The sequence below is a fragment of the Brachycentrus maculatus genome, unplaced genomic scaffold (genome assembly GCF_059751285.1).
Source record: "Brachycentrus maculatus isolate JH-2025_06_01 unplaced genomic scaffold, ASM5975128v1 h1tg000237l, whole genome shotgun sequence".
Taxonomy (NCBI): Eukaryota; Metazoa; Arthropoda; class Insecta; order Trichoptera; family Brachycentridae; genus Brachycentrus; species Brachycentrus maculatus.
Window position 1 is genome coordinate 523,780 of NW_028280988.1, and position 18,621 is coordinate 542,400.

General features: G+C 33.0%; 1 protein-coding gene across 22 annotated transcripts in view; it reads right to left on the minus strand.

Moving 5' to 3' along the window:
* The window catches only part of LOC148306574 (uncharacterized), a 137,527-nt gene that overhangs the window by 39,019 nt on the left and 79,887 nt on the right, over nucleotides 1-18,621 (minus strand). For 15 of the 22 annotated variants that reach the window (XM_088264734.1, XM_088264747.1, XM_088264736.1 and 12 more), the window contains 9 exons: nucleotides 18,187-18,366; nucleotides 17,271-17,593; nucleotides 15,809-15,975; nucleotides 14,794-15,014; nucleotides 13,759-14,077; nucleotides 13,033-13,157; nucleotides 12,103-12,222; nucleotides 11,010-11,190; nucleotides 9,851-10,042 (listed from right to left, as the gene is read on the minus strand). In XM_088264734.1, coding sequence (XP_088120860.1) covers nucleotides 9,851-10,042; nucleotides 11,010-11,190; nucleotides 12,103-12,222; nucleotides 13,033-13,157; nucleotides 13,759-14,077; nucleotides 14,794-15,014; nucleotides 15,809-15,975; nucleotides 17,271-17,593; nucleotides 18,187-18,366 — 1,828 coding nt within the window. The remainder of the gene's footprint in view (nucleotides 1-9,850; nucleotides 10,043-11,009; nucleotides 11,191-12,102; nucleotides 12,223-13,032; nucleotides 13,158-13,758; nucleotides 14,078-14,793; nucleotides 15,015-15,808; nucleotides 15,976-17,270; nucleotides 17,594-18,186; nucleotides 18,367-18,621) is intronic. The other 7 variants (XM_088264744.1, XM_088264742.1, XM_088264741.1 and 4 more) reach the window with 1 other exon arrangement.

Consider the following 18,621-nt stretch of genomic DNA (forward strand, 5'->3'; position numbering starts at 1 on the left):
TTATAGATTTTGAAGAGTAGTGTAAACAAATACTTATGAGTATAGATTATGTCCGATTTATAGAAAAGATAACAAGGAGCAAAGCGTCGCGTCCTACCACATAAATCTAATAAACTATATTTTAATAAATTATATTATTTATTTTCAGACACTGGATTATTCACTCTACCGATGAAAATGTGAAAAGTATCTCAACTTGATATGAAACATCTATCATTCCTCTTTATACGAAAGAAGATGGATGTTTGGACCTCCCAGAGCTTACGACCTGGCATTTGGCTGGCTATATACAAGTTTCAAGAATTAATGCAATGTGTTCAATAACGGTCGAGATGGTGAACGTCATACAAATGTACAAAGTGATCGCTTGAGCCAGCCGAATACTAGGTTGTAAGTCCTGGGATGCTCAGACTTCCATTTTGTTTCATATAAAGAAGAACAATAGATGTTTTATATTCAGTTGAGACTCAATTTATTTTCATTAATTGATTCGGCAGTCACTTTGTGGTAAAATCGATCCATTTAAAAAAAAAGTTTTACTCAACAAATGATGCAGAATGCATCGTGTCACAATAGATTTTACGAAATAGTGATATTTACTAAGTAAAACTTAAATTCAAAGCTCAATTTATATTTATGTTGCACTAGTAAATTACGAAAACTGAGCTAATCGCCGTAAAACTGAATTGAAAATGTATGGAGTAATACTGTAATTATCTAAACCAGTGCTGTGTAGAGTCTTTAAGATTCTAAGGATAATACACATACCCTATGCGGGAAAATGGATTTTCCACTGAATCGTTAGCCTTTGTTAGTGTGATGGTTGCTAAGCAACACAAAAATAAAACGAGGGTGCAACGTACTTGTATTTAGATCTATGTGCGTCAACTCGGCTAGACGGAAAATTACTCTACACGCAGAGTAATCCTATTGCTCGTTATATCTGCGATATACTTGGAGAATAGCGAGGAAAAAGAAATGAAAATTTAAAATCTGCCGTACGTGCGTAATATTATGTACGAACATTTTATTATGTAAATATCAATACATCTGAGTATGTAAAGTCTTCGTCAAAGTTAAGGTAATCTTAAAGTCGATTCATACAAAATATAATTCAAAAACCTCAGATGTATGTACTTTAGACTAATGGGAGGCTAGACCAAATTCTATGTTATATACACAACAAGGCAGGAAGGGGTTAAAAACCCAGTAGGGTTCTACACACATTCTATTGTATATAATATAGAATATGTCAAGAAACCTGGTTTTGAACATAATATGGAATTATCTCCTACCAGTCTTATGATGTTGGTAACTGATGTTAGTTTTTGTTTAATAAAATAAAATGAAGTTCCATCATGAAATCTCGATACAAAATTTAAATTTCACAAGTATATTTATATATATATATATATATATATATATATATATATATATATATATATATATATATATATATATATATATATATATATATATATATATATATATATATATATATATATTAAGCCTTGCAGTAGATCTAATAGTAACATCGGTTCAAAGTTATAAGATGGTTAAGAAGATTTTTGAATTTGCAAAAGAAAGATCTATGTAAAATTTTAAAAGTAAATTTATCGTAGTTTTTTTATGTGATCATTATGGATCAAAAGCTAAAAAACATAAGAACATTGAAACAGACATATGTAACGATTTTTAGACAAAATAGTAACACCAAGTATTTGTGTCAATTTCAACAGATATTTATTGCAATGCTTTTTATTTAATTCCGTAGCGAGTTCACACTTAAATTAAAATTAACAAAATAATGGACAATGACTATTTCTCAAGTATTCGAAACAAATTTGCAGTCAGCCGTGACTGTTTAAGTGTCAGAAATCAATTGGAAAAAATGATAAAATTTTGGTTAATTTTTAGAGAAATTCACAATTAAAATATGACCGTAATTCGAAATGTAGGTACCTACCCACACAAGTAAATATAAACAATTAGATAGCATTATTTTTACTTATTTTATAATTACATTAGTGAGATCTAGAATTGCCTTACTTTTACATTTAACGCCAGTAAATTTCTGCTCGCTTTACAAAAATAAAAACATGCGTGGTTGAAGTTAATGGCATAAAATATATTAAAAAAATCACGTTTTTCTTGAGTGTCATATAAATTAATTGTATTTTAATAATAATTAAAGTAATTTATTAATTTAAACAAATAGTAATTTATTAATTTAAACCAAGTAATTTAAACCAAGTAATTTAAACCAAGTAACCAAGTAATTTATTAATTTAAACAAATGTCTTTATGAAATCACGCTTAAAAAGATTCGTGAAATCATGAATGTGTCATAAAGTTTCCATCATCTTGTTTACATCAACACGTTTTAAAAATTATAATTACATATTTTAAAAATAATAGATTCTAGACAAGGACATTAATGCATTTTTTTTAAAGAAAAGTTTCTAAAGACCTTTTATAATTTTACGAACAAAAACATCAATAGTTTATTATATTTTTTTTACATATTGATATCTTAACAGAGACGAAAAAGACAAAGAAATGGGAGTATGGAAGTCTGAAAATTTACAGGGCTTACGATCTATCATAAGCTGGTCTAAGTGATCACTTTACAAAAACAGTCATTGACAGGTCGTAAGCAGTATATTTCTAGACTTCAATTTTCTCATATCAATTATATTACCAATTACATCAAGCATTAAATAAAATCTCACTTGAATTTAGCATTTGTGTATAAAGTTTAATACACTCAAAATATGGAACATTTATTTTTATATACTGAAAAAACTTTTTTTATAACGTAAATATGTAATGTAATACCTATGTTTTAATAGTTTTAATAATAATAAACTAGGATAGAATTAAGTTTAGGTACGTTAAATTTTATTAATTTCATTTCATTCAAACCCTTATCCGCACCCCAATGGTGCATAGGGCACTGCATCATATAAACGCAGTGTTATCTTGATCGTTAACACATGAAGGAAAGGTGATCAGTCCTCCGCTTCCAGTACCGGTCCAAAGTAATATTGATCAAATATAAGAGTGAAAAAGTCACTTATATTTATTTGACCCCCCCTGGGAATCGAACCCGGGACCTCCAGTGCGGTAGCTGAGCGTGCTGATCATTACACGACGGAGGCGGACAAATTTTGTTATGTAGATATTATTTTATTTCAGTGCAATATTGTCTCGGTAATATACCTTCTGAGGGTATTTTCAAATGTATATGAAGCACAGTGTTGAATAAATAAGCTTTACATGGCAAAACAAACACAATTTGGCAAAAATATATATTTAAAAGGCCTTCAAAATTCTCGTTGCAGTACAAAATAAATATTTAAAAAACAAAAACAATGTTAATTAAAGCAATATATAAGATATGTAGTAGGTAAGAGAAATTGTTACCCGACACTGTTGTTGTTCATCAAACTGACCACCTGAGCGACTAGCCCAGGTGTCGGGAGGGCATCTCTCTCCAGTTCGGAATGCTTCATCATGAAGCAAAAATAAGACTCCTACGCCTCGATATAATTAATATTCGAGGCGACTTAAAAATACACCACACGGTCACTTATTCCGCCACAACTGCTGCGAACTGGACACTAAACACACTCACGATGCGCGAATTTTTAAAATATCAAATTCACAACACTAAAACACTTTTTTCAAAGTACCGACTTATAGAAATTCATTCACGACACTATTACATGTTTTAAAATAAGTACTTACTTATGTCATTGTACTTTTGACATCGTTCAGAAAAAAGAACACCTTTTTAAATTTTCAAATCTGGAGCACAGTTATTTCGTGATTTTGTCATTATTGTTAGTGTGATCTATTGTTGAAAAATGGGAAACGAAACTACAATAACGTTTTTTTTCTACAACCGGCGGTAGTTGGAAATATTCGACATTTCCCTCGGCGAGCTGTTAGTTGAACTGATGTAACGAGAGGAGGGTTAATCACTCTTTCACGTTAAGCATGAGAGAACAGAAACAATAGCCACTCTGATAAACCGGCGAATAAAATACGTACATTTATTTCGCAGGATAGTAAATCACGAAGTATTTAGGAACGCACAATGAAAACAGTTGGTTTTTTTAAGAATCTCACAACTATAAACCACTGTAATCAATAATAATCGCAAATAAGTTCACTTGACAACGCGGGAAACAATGATCGCTTCGAGTGCGAAATCAAAACAGAAGAACGTCGGGTTTCGTTTACGCGGCAAGAAAATATTGGAACGAACCGTTTGAATTCAAAGGCGGGAGTAATCACCCGTGAAGCGTCCGTTCGGAAATGACGAAAACATAAAACAATCTCCAGCTGATCGCGGCGCAGCGCGCGGCGCGACTCCGTTCCCGACGCGTGGTTGGCCGGCCATCGCGCCTCCACGAACTGCATAGTGCTGCCTGTTTAAGTACATGCTTAGTCGAGTTGGCAAGTGAACGACCAACGACTAGCAACTAGCCGTGGGTAATAAACAACCATACACGGGATCTGACAAATCGTTTTTTGTTGATTTTCCAGCAGAACTAATTTAATTTTGCGGCTAACCGCTCCGTTATTTTTATAGTATGAATCTAATATTCTTTGATAACAGTAGCAAACACTTTCAAAGTTATGAAATAGACATTTTTGATATATCTGCAAAATGTTTGCGTACGTATGGATGGTCCGTTACGTATAAATAATTTTCCACTTATAACCGAATTACGTTAAGAAACATTGACCATAAGTTCAGTAAATCTTAAATCGAGTTTCATTTTTAAAAAAATAACGATTCAATTGATTGAACTATTCCTGTTACTGAACTGTTTCGTAGCAAAAAAACTTTTCAATGAAATGTAGATATGTATAATGGCTGAAAGGCGAGCAAGATTTAAAAAAAAAATTTTGATTGAACTTACGAATCTATCATTTGTTGGAATTATAAGTCAAATAATTGTTTTTCTCGATTTTTAAATAACAACAACAGATATATTGTCAAAAACGCAAGTTTTTGTTGATTCGCAACATTTTGGGTATGTCCGAAAGAAACAACTGGTCAAATTAGAAACGTCGAAAATAGACAGTTATGTTTTAAGGAGTCTACCAGTATGTAAAATAACTTGGTAAGGATGTTGCATTCGTTTGAAAGGGTCTTTGATAAATAAAGTTCGCTCAAATCAACCATAGATACAGCCGCGAACTCTCACATGAAGCGACGTATAAATCATATCATACATATGTATATGAGTTCCAAAAAATGAGTAGTGTGGTTGGTGTGGTTAGAATGTGAATATTACACATGTATAAAGCTATTAAACCAGCCTATGATAGATCGTAAACCCTGTAAATACCCAGACTACTATATTCTTCTTCATCTATGTTGAGATACCGAAAATTTGTTGATTATTAATTATTTGTACTGGATGGGGAGGGACCATAATCCAACAAAGAAATCAACAAGGAATCAGTCACGCGCAGTAAGAAGATGAAATACAAAATATTTTTACTAATTTACTATTAAATTTATCGCAGCTGTGAAAGTTGTAATTCAAACTGTCGTAAGTCGAGTAATATCGGTATTTTTATTTTATTATTATGATAATAATAGTCTCATTACTGTGCCAGTGCCAGGCGGTGCATTGTCCCGCTTTTTCGCGGCAACAACCTTTTCCTGCAAAATTATTCACGAACTCCATTATTATTCAAACATCGAATAAAGTTATGCGAATTCGGATAGAAGTTCAGTAATTACATCAATGTAGCAGTACAATGTTCACGTCACAGTTCTGAACGCGACATTATAAATCAGCAGTGCTGAACTGAAATTTAAAGTTAAACACAGCAATAAAAAATATGCACGCTTTGCCATAAATTCTCCAAATATGGCTAACGATATAACAAACAAATGGTATAATAATATTAAGGTCTTAATTCCTATTGGAAGCATACAAGAATCGTGTCAGCTAAGTTTTTTTTTATGAAATATATTAATCAAAATGTTTTTTTTTATGTTAGTATAAAAAAATATATCATATAACCTACAACTAATTCACCGAGATATTTGTCTACCATTTCAACACGTACTCGTCTCCTCATCAGGACAATTCATCATCAGCATGCAAAAAAAACTATACCCCACAACCGCGTATTAATGTGTCGAGTTGTGGTCCCGTGGTTAGTGTCGCGGACTCTGAAGTCAGAGTTTCTCGGTTCGAACCAACTATACCACAATTTGATACCTATTTCAATAATGACCCGCTTAGGCTCACATAAATAGTATGAAATTGAAATATTTGTGTAAATAATAAAAACACAACTATTTCTCTTTATAAAAAAAATGATTTGGTTGATAATTGAAGGAATATTATTTTTACTAAAGGGATATTTAATAAAGGAATTTATGGAACCCCTCTGAATGTTGAATATTTCCATATGATAATTATTTAACTCTTTATTAAAGGTGTGTAATATTTTTATCCCTATCGATATTGACAAAAAAAATCTTTAATTTATGAGTTGATTAGCATTAAAAAATAATTGTGCGGATTTAAAAAGTAATTATATACGTATTGTAACAAAAAAGGAACTTGCTTTAAATGCTTATGTTTTGTTTTTCTCCAAAATCAAATATGAACGCGCTAAAAAACAAGTACCTACCTATTAAAAATTAAAGATATTCCACGAAAAATTCAAAATTCAGTAAGGGAATTGCTCATAAAGGATTAGGTACCTATTTAACTAAAAAAAAAACACTGCTGATGCAAAAACAAAAATATTCTGAATTTGAAATATTTTAACAAATGGAGGCAAAACAAAATATTACGAGAAAAATGTCTGCCGTGAGCAGGTTTGTGAATCAAAGTCAATTTTAAATTTTAAATAATTACAACATATATAATATATTGGCGTTTTAATTTTATAACAAGAAATAACTATTGAATATCCAGTAATTACTGGGTACGGTAAGTTTTCGGATATATATTTTAATATGAGGTAATAATATTGAGAGAATGACGAATCTTTATTGACGATACTGTCGGAATAAAATTTTATGGTGATCAATATAAAATATGAATTTCGGAAGGATCGATAGTATTTTCAACAGACCAGCTGCTTTCATGGACAATTTACTTTAATTTTGACTGACAATAGTGTTCCAAATTTGATTGGACTTATTTTTAAATAAATTTTTCGGTTATAATTTTTTTTTAATAAATTGGTCGCCATTTTGTTTGACGGAAAAATATTTGTAATTTTTCGATATTTGAAATGTGTTCGTACATACCTACTATTGGAATATATTCAATACTTATTTTTTATTAGTTGCGTAACAATTATTTAATAAATATTTTCATAGATAAATTAAATATTTTGTTCCTAATATTTTGAAAAAAATGATGACCTAAAAATTTTTCCGAAATATACATTGTCATGGAATATGTATACAAAAAAAATACGTATTACCTTTTAAAATTAGTTTTCGTGTAAATTTATAATAATGATCAAGATAACACTGCGCCAATCCATTACATTTACGGTATAACCCGGTTCACTCTTTAAAAACATAATATTTCCATTAGACATTTGGATACATTTTTATTATAATTGTTGGGAAATACAATTATTTTTAATGTTTTTTTTTTTCTTCTTCATTTACAATATACAAATTACCAAATGAAATATTTTGATTTTCAATGTTTTCCAGTAAATTAAAGTTACCCAGATTGATTGCAAGGGAAAATGGTTTATTTTTTATATTTTTAGATACTAAAAAAATATCGAACTTAACCTAAGGTCGTACAGGCAAAAAGTTCGCCCGCCATCTATGAACACGGCGAAGGATTCATGTATTCCAATTAAACAAAGATAGTTGGTAAAGTTTGGTCAAAAATACAATAGGACTCTCGAAATGATTGTTATAATGACTGAGGTAACAGAATGCTTAGCTCAATCGGTAGAACAGCAGATACGACATATATAGTATATATACATATAAAATACGTAAAATCTTCAGCATTTTAATCCATTGCTTTAATCATAATTAAATTTGTAAAATGTAGAAACATTGAAGACTATGCTAAAATATATTTACACCGCTCCCGCGGATTTCTGCAATGCGCCAAATAAATTGGCACACGTTGCATGACTCAAGAAACTATTTCAACTAAACAACATTAATTCAAGAAATAGGCAGTTCTAATCTCTGTGCATTATATTACAAAGGCAACGATGTGCCTTCTATGCATACTACACATAACAGAATTAATTAGAAGTTCTGAGCTGTTCAAATTAACCCTCGGTCTACCTCTAACAAAAACTATCGATAACTACCTTCCTGGATCCAATGGACCCTCATATAAAATATGGTTTTTCTTTACTTGTAACTCTATACATTATATATTATATATATATTTATATTCTATATATTACGTATTGTTATCTTTTAAGATTTTCAATGAATCCAACATTAATTTTGGAACGAGTCCGTCGGACCCGCTTGGTAGACAAAGGGTTAATATAGGTAGCAGTTCATGGAATTGTGGGGCATTCTATCATCTCTGGTTACCTCAGGATAAATAAATATACTGTCAACTTAATTGTAATTTATATATGTTTTTATGAATTAACTAGTTGGTTGATCCATGGTTATTTTTTTTATACTAATTTATTGGTAATAAGAAAAACCCTCGAGAAGCTCTAAATAATATGTAGGTAAATAATGATTTAACTAACTAACTAACTAACCATCACGCCGCTTCCCCGCAGGGGTAGGCAGAGAGAATAGAGCGCCACACCACTCTGTCCTTGCAAACATTCTTCGCCTCTTCCATGTTCATGCATCTCCTCATACATACCCGCCGATTGTTACGACTCCTAACCTGACCACTTTCAAGTATTTGACATACCTGATTGTGCCATGTTTTTCTCGGTCTTCCTCTACTTCTTTTCCCACTAACATTCGCCTCATAAATTTGTTTTACCGTTCTTTCGTCACTCATTCGTTCCACATGTCCAAACCATCTCAACACACCTTTCTTAATTTTATCAATAATGCTTATCTCAGCTTTGCATTCCTTCCTTATTTCACTATTCGCACATCTATCATACATCGTTTTGTCGCACATTCTTCTGAGAGATCGCATTTCGACTGCATTCAGTCTACTTTCATCCTTCTTTTGCCAACTCCATGTTTCACTTCCATACATTAGAGTTGGAATCAGGACTCCGTTGTGCACTGCCAGTTTAGCTTCCGCTGATAGGTTTTTATTTGCTATAACTGATTTCAGTGCACCATTCACTTTGTTCCCAGCATTCACTCTCCTTTCTATGTCTTTATCAATCTTTCCATCCCTAGAAAACATACTACCCAAATACACGAAATCATCTACAAATAATGATTTGAAATAGAATAAAAATGTTTTAATTTTACAACTAGTACGTGAATCAAATTTCTATAAAAATAACATTTTAAGGAACAAGCTCGGAGCAAAGTTCCTTTATTTATCGTTCATCTAAAATGGATGATGATTAATGTGGAGATTTTGATATGTTCTACTCATCATTGTCAGCGCTGAGATTGCCTACATTGTAACTCGACATTTATATTGTGGTGTGTCCCTAATTTATTCAATTTGTTTTTGACTTTGCTTTGATGTTTTCTTTTTCCCCTTTTCCTCCCTCCCGTTCCTCTTTCGGGTAAATATTTTCCCAAATTTAGAATGGAATTTTTTACAAGCACGTATTTTGTGTAACTCATTTATGTGAATGACTTGTTTATGTAAATACAATATTTTGTAAAATTCCTAAACCAAAATTAAATCTTGTAATCACTTACCCGACGTTAGTGATGCTGCTGTTGCTGGTAGAGTTAGATTGAGTCTGCTTGGTTGGAGTGGCGGATTGTGACAGTTCGGCGTTCAGAGCGTTGGTGAGCTGGCGCTTGTGGCTGATGGAGTACTTCATCAGCTCCTCACGCAGTTGGGCATCCTCCAGGGAGTTGAGCCCGCTACGGATGGAGCTGTCCAGTCTGAAAATATTTAGTCTATAAAGATACATGCAGCATCGTGCATCGTAGTGAATTATCAGTATGTCCTTGTCATTGTAAATTTCACAAAAGTGAGATCAAAAGTTTTTTGGATGTGGGTCGAAATCGAGTTATAAAATTTATGTCTAAATCTTGTAAAATAAACTATATCTTAATTAATTTTAGTAACATGATTTTTGTTACTTGAAATATCATAGATTACATACATGAGTCAGAATAATTGAATAGGGCACAGAAAAATATTGATTAATAATTTATATTTTGATTCACACTATCAAACATGATAAAAGTGATAGCGAATTGAAGTAAACTTTAACTATTTATTTTGCCAAAAGAAATGAAATAGGTGTTTTATGAACATTGTATTTGTGAAGTCGGTTTAACAAATGACCATTGAACATTTATTTACAATAAACTATGTACAGAAATACACAGATGTCACTGTGAGTTCTTTGACGCTCAATTTATAAAAGAGGATGCATCATCTCTTCCTTACTATTATACTTTCCTATTTTGTGATTAGTTTCGATTGGATAAAAAGGTTCACAATACACTCTCTCTGAGAGGTTAATAAAATTTAAAAAAATTAAAAGATATTGTAAATTGGTGAGATATCGCTACACTTTTTGCCTAAATATGGTCAATGTTACAATATAGTAACTAGTAAGGTATAAACAGAAAAAATAATAATATGCAGTGCGCACAATGAGAATAAGACATATGTACGATACTTCATACTTTACTGAAGGTAGCGGATGTTGAAATGTCATGCTAAGTTTGCCTGGTATTCACTATGTCACAGAAATTTTCTACAACCAAAGATTTGACTAACGTAAGAGATGTTTCACAAACATCCTTCCTTAATATCATTCCTGGACTCCTCTTTATAAATAGACCATTGTAACATTGTTTCTGGATGTTTTACAAGAAATTTCTGAAATTAATTTACCTGTCGATATATTCATCTTGGCTGTTGAGGCTGGTGAGCGACTGGTGCATGTCCATGTCACAGATCAGGTCATCTGATGCGATGCTGTCACACGGGGACAGGGTGTCCAGGGAGGGGGAGCGGGGAAGCGGGCGGCGGGTGAAAAGGGGGGAAGAATACACCTTCTGAGAGTTCTGCAAACCTGTTTGGGAAATGGGGAGTGTTAATCGGGTAAGCCAAGAACTGCATTAATATCTAAATAACAAAAATATTTAAAGAAAGCCTCTTTATAGTAGGACACATCATCTGATGCTCAGCGTTTCATGGCAATCTAGCGATTGCGGACCTCCAAAACGCCATTGCAATATAAAAGTTTGTGCAGTGCAATTGTATAATTAGTGTTGTCAAGTTCTTGATTTCAATGATTCGACATCCCTCAAACTTGCCAAACGGATAGATATTACAGTAATTTTAAAAAAATGATCTCTGTGCAAATATATATGTATAATGGTGCAATGAAACATTTTTAACTTAACTTCCAAAAATGACAACACTGGAAGAAATCTAAAGCATTCAGTAATACGCATATGAGGCATTTCATTTAAGATTTGAGGTTTTTCGGGTTTATCTATTTTTTCTGATGGATAAATCTCTTTATTGGAGGTGTGACTGCAGGTAGGATATGCAGAAGGTGGGGACGAAAGATAGAAAATTACATTGCAAATACCTAGACTAATTAAAAACAAATCTTTCTTCAATTTATTTTGCATTTAGCAGGAATCGAATCCACGATTCCAGTGACATAGTCGAACATCTACCCAACTAAGCTGGGGGGTATGTTTTATCTGTATAACATATGTCATGATATTAAGATCCCTTTTGTCATCACTAGCAATTTGAGGCCATAGAAATTATGTACTTATATAATGCCATCATATGACGTCTATTGTCATTGACTATAATCACTTGACACATTTTCTTATTTTCTTGTCCTTACATAATGTAAAAAATGACGAGACAAATTTGTTTTACAGTATGATTAATTGAATTCACAAGAAATTGGGGGTTAATAGCTATTTAATTGAACAAGATGAAAGCAACAGCTCCACCTCACCTTTATTTTTCTTAATCACCAAAGGTGATTGAGTATGCTCCTGCAGTGTTGTCGTATTGTCAGTGGCATTTAAGTGTATCAACTGAAGCGAAGATGTCATTTGTTCAGCCGTACTGCTCGCTGCAAATATCCAATGAGTTCAAATAACATTCAGATATTCAAGTTACAAAACAAATCTGAAACAACTAATCTAATAATCTATCTCTAATAAAAAAAATAAATACAGTACAGTAAATCTCAGTATGAAAGAGTTATGTATTAATATTTTTTTAAAGCCATAAAACCGTAAAACTCTTGTCGGTCTTGACATTGTGTTTAATAAGACTAAACGCCAATGTATCATGCCCTTCTCCTCCTTCCTCCTTCATCTTGTTGTAGACCTTGTGTCCTGTTTTTTAAGAGGGATTAGCCTCCTGCGATGTCGATTCCCAGCTATCGACCCATCTCTTTGGTGGTCTTCCCGGGAGTCGTCAACCATGGGGTCTACCATGGTATCATGCCCAATTAGGTGAAATGTAACTAAAATATATTACGTTGGGCTTTTATGGTCTTTAACACAAGACAACATAGCAAAATTCTAAATATTTATGGATTTTCCATATCCAGATTCTAATTTTATTTATAATAAGATCATATTTTGATTGACATTTGAAATATTGTGCTATGAGAAAGATTGTCTCAGCGATTATTCCTTCGTGGCTTGAATACAGATAAGAAAGTCCATCTTTTATAAAGTACAACCATGTATACTGATAAATTATAATGATTGAAGGATTATTTTCAGGGTTGTTTTGTAATTGAAAATGAACACAGAGCAATATATGAAAAATCGTATATTTAAATTGTGCAATGGTGATTTCGGAATTGTGCAGAAATGTATATCTGCGTGTTATGATTCAAAATAGTGTATCTTTTGTTAGAATAACGAACCTTCAAATATAAGTGCTGGTTGATCGGCAATCTCATCATCAATAAGAAAGTCCCTACCTTCAGATAAGGATAGTGAGTTTGATGGCGTATCTGGCGAATGGGGGCTTTTGTTTTGAGGGGATGCTCTGAAAAATTAAATTGAAATAAAAATACATAATTAAACAAAAAAATAAACCTGCGAAATTAACACCTTTTTTTTCAAAGTCCTCTTTGCACAGAATAGTTCAAATATTATTTTCCAAATTCATATTATTCTTTGACATCTCATATGACAGTCGTCAGCCCCGTAAATGCCCAAACTTCCATATTCTTCTTCATCTTTGATGAGATGTCAAAAAATAATATGAAAATAACTCGTGTAATTGGAGATAATCCAGATTTTGTGAACAAGTATTTGGACACACTCAAAATGTTGTACTTCTTCTGTCTTATTCCTCATTGCTGAGGGTTGTGACCCTTGCAGAAGCAATGACTCTTCTCCAGTTATCCCTTGACTGTGCTGCACGTAGCGCTCCAACCACTGAGGTGCCTGCTGCTGCCTTAATTTGATCAGTCCATAGGGGATCTTCCTCTCCCTCTCTTTCCCTCCAGACTACCGATCACAACTAGTCGTTCCAGGCTATCATCGTTGCCACGCGCAACGTGTCCAAAGAACTGGAGAATTCGTCGGGTACAGATATTGGCCATAGTGAAATGTTGTACATACATTTGAATTATATGACTTACTTTTCATTTGTGCCATTTTCCTTCATGTTATTTTCCTCGCAAACTTCCTTCTCAACGTCTTCCTCTCTGATCTCCTCATTCTTGTTATCAGCCGTGTGGTACGCTGATGAGGACATGGTGGTGTCCTTTTCTAGCATGGGCATTTCATTGTTGGATTCACTGCTGGACGAGATGAGGCTGTCCGCAGGGGAAGTCTCATCATCAATCAGACTCTGGTTTGAAGACGCAAGGGCGGCCAGTGCTGCTTTAGGGTCTTCCGTCAAAAGTGTGAACTGTTGGGAGTCACTTCCACCACTGAATGCCGATGATGACATGGAAGCTTTAAAATAAGGCAAAAAAACATTAATTAAAATTATATAATGCTAATTTTATACATATTTATGTTTTCAGTTCATGTATGTATAACTATGTGATAAAACTGTAACGACCTTTAATATAATATATGTATTAATTTTTAGATTTTTATGTTTTCAGTTCATGTATGTATAACTACGTAATAAAACTGTAACGACCTTTAATATAATATATGTATTATTTTTTAAATCAAGCACAGATTTTTTGAGTCTACTAAGTTGTATTTCATTGAAAAACACATACAAATTTATATTGTGACAGTTGTTTCGCCTAGTTATGGCATTTTCAAACGAATGTAGTCAATCTTCTTTAGTAAAGGTTCTTTTTTTATTGATAAATCATTGAATGAAAGGAAAATAGTTAACACATTAAACTAAAGTTGCTAAATTATATTCATTAAGTGTAAATACTTTAAAATAAGGTTAAAATCAAATGGTTAGTTAAATAATCAAGTAACTTATACAATTATACGATTAATCAAATACTTCCAAAATCTAGATAATGGCAAAAAATGTTGTTGGCTCTGAAATTTACTCGTGAGTATCGAAGTACTATTTGTGCACTTATATGTACACAAATATTGCCACTGATTATTGAATAATTTTGACTTGCAAATGAGCTCTCGGAACTTGTTCGTTTGTAGATAACTTTTTGTATTTGAATAGTTATGATAGTACTTACTTGACATCATCATGCTCGGGATGTTAGCATTTTGACTAAGAGTGAGTGACTTCAACATCATCGGGTGAGCAGTTAGTTTGGCATAGTCTCTCGGTTCATTGTGAACGACTTCCACCCTGGTCTGAGTGAAACTCGGTAATCCTGATGACCTGTTGAACGCCCTATCCTCGTCACAGCTTGATGATAAACTTAGTCCAACAGATATATCTTCATCATTTGACCTGTATAAAAACAATCTCTGTTTAATGTAACTTGCTGTAGTGGTAGGTGCAAAAAAACAAAAATAAATTTTAAATAATGGACTGTAGGACTGTCTGATTTACAAATATTGAAAAATAATTGTTTATTAAAGTTATACATATTTGTCTTGCATTCGCATCTAAAAAACTGCATCAGAATATTGATGGGTTTTTTCCTTCTCTTTTAATCATAAATCATTATTTTTTGACATCATTCTTTCAATGCAATCTATATTACCCTTGTCAAATTACATTTCTTTGATAAACTTCACCATAACCAATGTATTGGTATTGTAATTGTATTAATAGTATTGTATTAATAGAAAAACAAGTACAAGTTTTAATTTGATCAGAATTGTACAAATTTTAAACTATAATTTTAAGGAAATATATATGCACATTTTTAACTGTAGTAAAATCAACAAAATCAAACAATACACAAAATACAATTATTAAGTATTGCAAATAAAGGAAACAAGGGTTATTAAACCACCATAGTGTCTTTGTTCATGCTGGACTACCATAGCGTGTTCGATTCCCAGGAGAGTTAAAATAAATATACATATATGATTTTTAACTTAAATGTTTATTTAATATCATCCTGGACTAGCATCTGAAGGCAAGATTCGTCTAGGGTGGTAAGTATATTTTGCCATAAAGCAAAGCATATCACCTATTACACAGTTTCTTAAGCGCTATTAGCTACGGATAAGTGTTAGAAGAAAAATATTGAAATGTAATCCAGTTTAAAGAAAAAAATAAAGACATTATCATACCTTAAAGCCATGGATTCTCCAGCTGTATGGTGCATCCAAGCTTCCAATGGATCATTACTGGCAGTACTATGATGACTAACTTCACTCTTTGTAGAAGGACTCGATTCTTTGCTAGAATTCCTAGTCAGTGGGGAATGCGCAATATTTGAAGATGCCTTCATGCAATCCTAAAAATAACATACAAATTTTTTACAACTAAAATAAACACCGACATTTATTAAGATAAAAAAGAAACACTTGCACCTTATACAAAATAACAATAGGACTGTCGTGTGAAGTGGTCTGGTGGACTATGATGTCACAAAAAATTAACAAAGCATAAAATAAAAACATTCACCATTAAATAATGAGTTTACTTTACACAAGCAAAATTCTGTGAAGTGAAAGTAAGTAGGTAATAAATTTCACAAATGTTAATTGAGTTTTTTCTTGCAGTAAATTGTAACTATTTTGTATGGCAAAATATTGCTTATAAAGTTGTGTTGGTCTATTATTTAATGGTTATGTGGAAATATATGTACATACATATATTTATAATTGAAATGGATAAGGGCAGACATTCATGCTATTAATATTATTTGAAAAAATTCCTCAGTGCCATATTTAATAATGCAGAAAATCTTTATGCAATATTTGCCAAAAAGAGTCAAAATCATGTGGCTGTGAGAAATAAGTAAGTACTTGTTTTGAGGTTAAACTTCTTTATTATCATAACGAGAATTATGGTAATATTATTTTATATGATCAATTTTTATTATCATAGTTCATTTCAAATATGAGACTGGGTTGGAAAACTGCCAAATTTGATATTGCGAAGTAGTGCTCCGTGTATTTGAAACTTCTTTATTGATTTAAAATAACTACACCTGAATTTAATAGATCTAAATGGATTGCTATCAAAGCTTGTCATGTAAGCTCCGACTGCGTGAACGTATTGATTAGCAACGATTGCAGAATGCTTCTTGTTTGAAGAACACAGTGCATACACAGCTTAATGTAACCAAATTTTGTACCCTAGACCGATTATAATCAAGACTAGTTTAAGTTTGACACTCAATTAAGTATCCACAGATTTTCGAGAAATTTTATGAATATTTCGCCATGTCAGAACATTATTGAAACTTCCGACTGCTATCTGTACCCAATGATGCACAAGACTCTGTATTGTGACAACTTGAATGAATGCCGAAGTGGTGATAACTGGATTGTTTAATATGTGTGGAATATGTTTTATTGGTTACAGTTGATATAGGTGAAGGATGAAGGACTTTATTGATAGAAAACCATCAAAATCCGTTTAAATGAAACTGAGGAGGAAAAGTTGGGAGTTTAAGGAAAAGAGAATAGCAGCAATTCCTAGGCCATGTGGGACTGCATATCTATCATTAAATCTTGTGTATGAGTCACATGAGGAAACAATGTTTCAATAATGCCCTGAAATAGCGTAAAAAATCATAATTACCTGTTTTTCCACCTTTTCTCTCTGCAATCTATCTCTACACATTTTTTCTTCTTCTTTATCAGCCAAATTATCATCTCTGTTTTCCAAATGCCTGTCGCGGTCTCTATTGCCTCTGTATCTCTCGAGAGTGGAGAACCCTGATCTGTTCTGTTGGTGGTCGCTGGAAGAGCTCTCGATGCTGCTGAGAAGTCTCGAGAACCGGTTGGTTGGAGGGTATTCGGAGGACAGATCAGGTCTGTTGTCCTTCCCAAACGTGCTCGGAAGTTTTGGGAGAGGAATCACATCCACGTCGGTGACGATCGCTTCATCTACAAAATCATTCACTGATGCGAATGGAGAATTTAAAAGATATTTAATGAAGCGGGGCAAATAAAAACTGATAAGCATAGCAAAAAAATCATTAAGTATTTGTACGATGGTGAAATGAAATTTATACGAAAGAAATCTCTTTCAAATCCTCATCGGCACCCAATGGTGCATAGGGCACTGCATCATATAAACGCAGTGTTATCTTGATCGTTAAAACATAAAGGAAAGGTGATCAGCCTTCCGCTTCAGGTGCCAGTCCAGGGTAATATTGAACAAATATTAAAGTGAAAAAATCATTTATATTTATTCGACCCCTCCTACGAATCGAACCCGGGATCTCCAGTATAGTAGCTGAGCGTGCTGACTATTACACTACGGAGGCGAACATATATGGAAAATATAGAATAATTACGTATTAGCGAAATTAGCAAAATTGTAGTTGAGATTCAGTTTATTTTAAATATGATTAATCAATAGACAGAGGTTGATATTATAATTCACTTAGTTTTATTTTCAAATTTGTAGTTTTATCGGTTTCAGTAATATCAGATGACATGATGTTTTCTTTGTTTTTATTCTATTCTACTAACAAGATAAAAAATGTTACCCATGATGTCCAGGTCTGAGACCTGCAGCTCTCTGAGGTGGAAAGAGTGCTCTCCTCGCATCACCATTTCTAGAGTTCGAGGGCGGCGATGTTCCCGGCGTGAGGATCTCGGAGACCATCCTCCTTCAGGCGGCTGAGGGTCCACGTCCACACCTACTCCAGAGTCCTCAGTCATCGAACCTAAATACATTTTTTTTTATTAAATTTATATTAAACCATATCCGCTTCCTAGGTGGACCACATATGGAGTCCACAAACTGTCTCCAGGCTTTTCTGTCGGCTGCCAGCTCCCTTGCATCTTCCCAAGTCAGATCCGTGTCCCGAAGTTCTGACGAGAACTGCCGTTGAATTGTCAGCAGTGGTCGTCTTGGGCGGCGCGAACCTGATGCCTTGTAAAAGAGGCAAGCTTGATTTAGGCTCTCGGGAGGCATACGG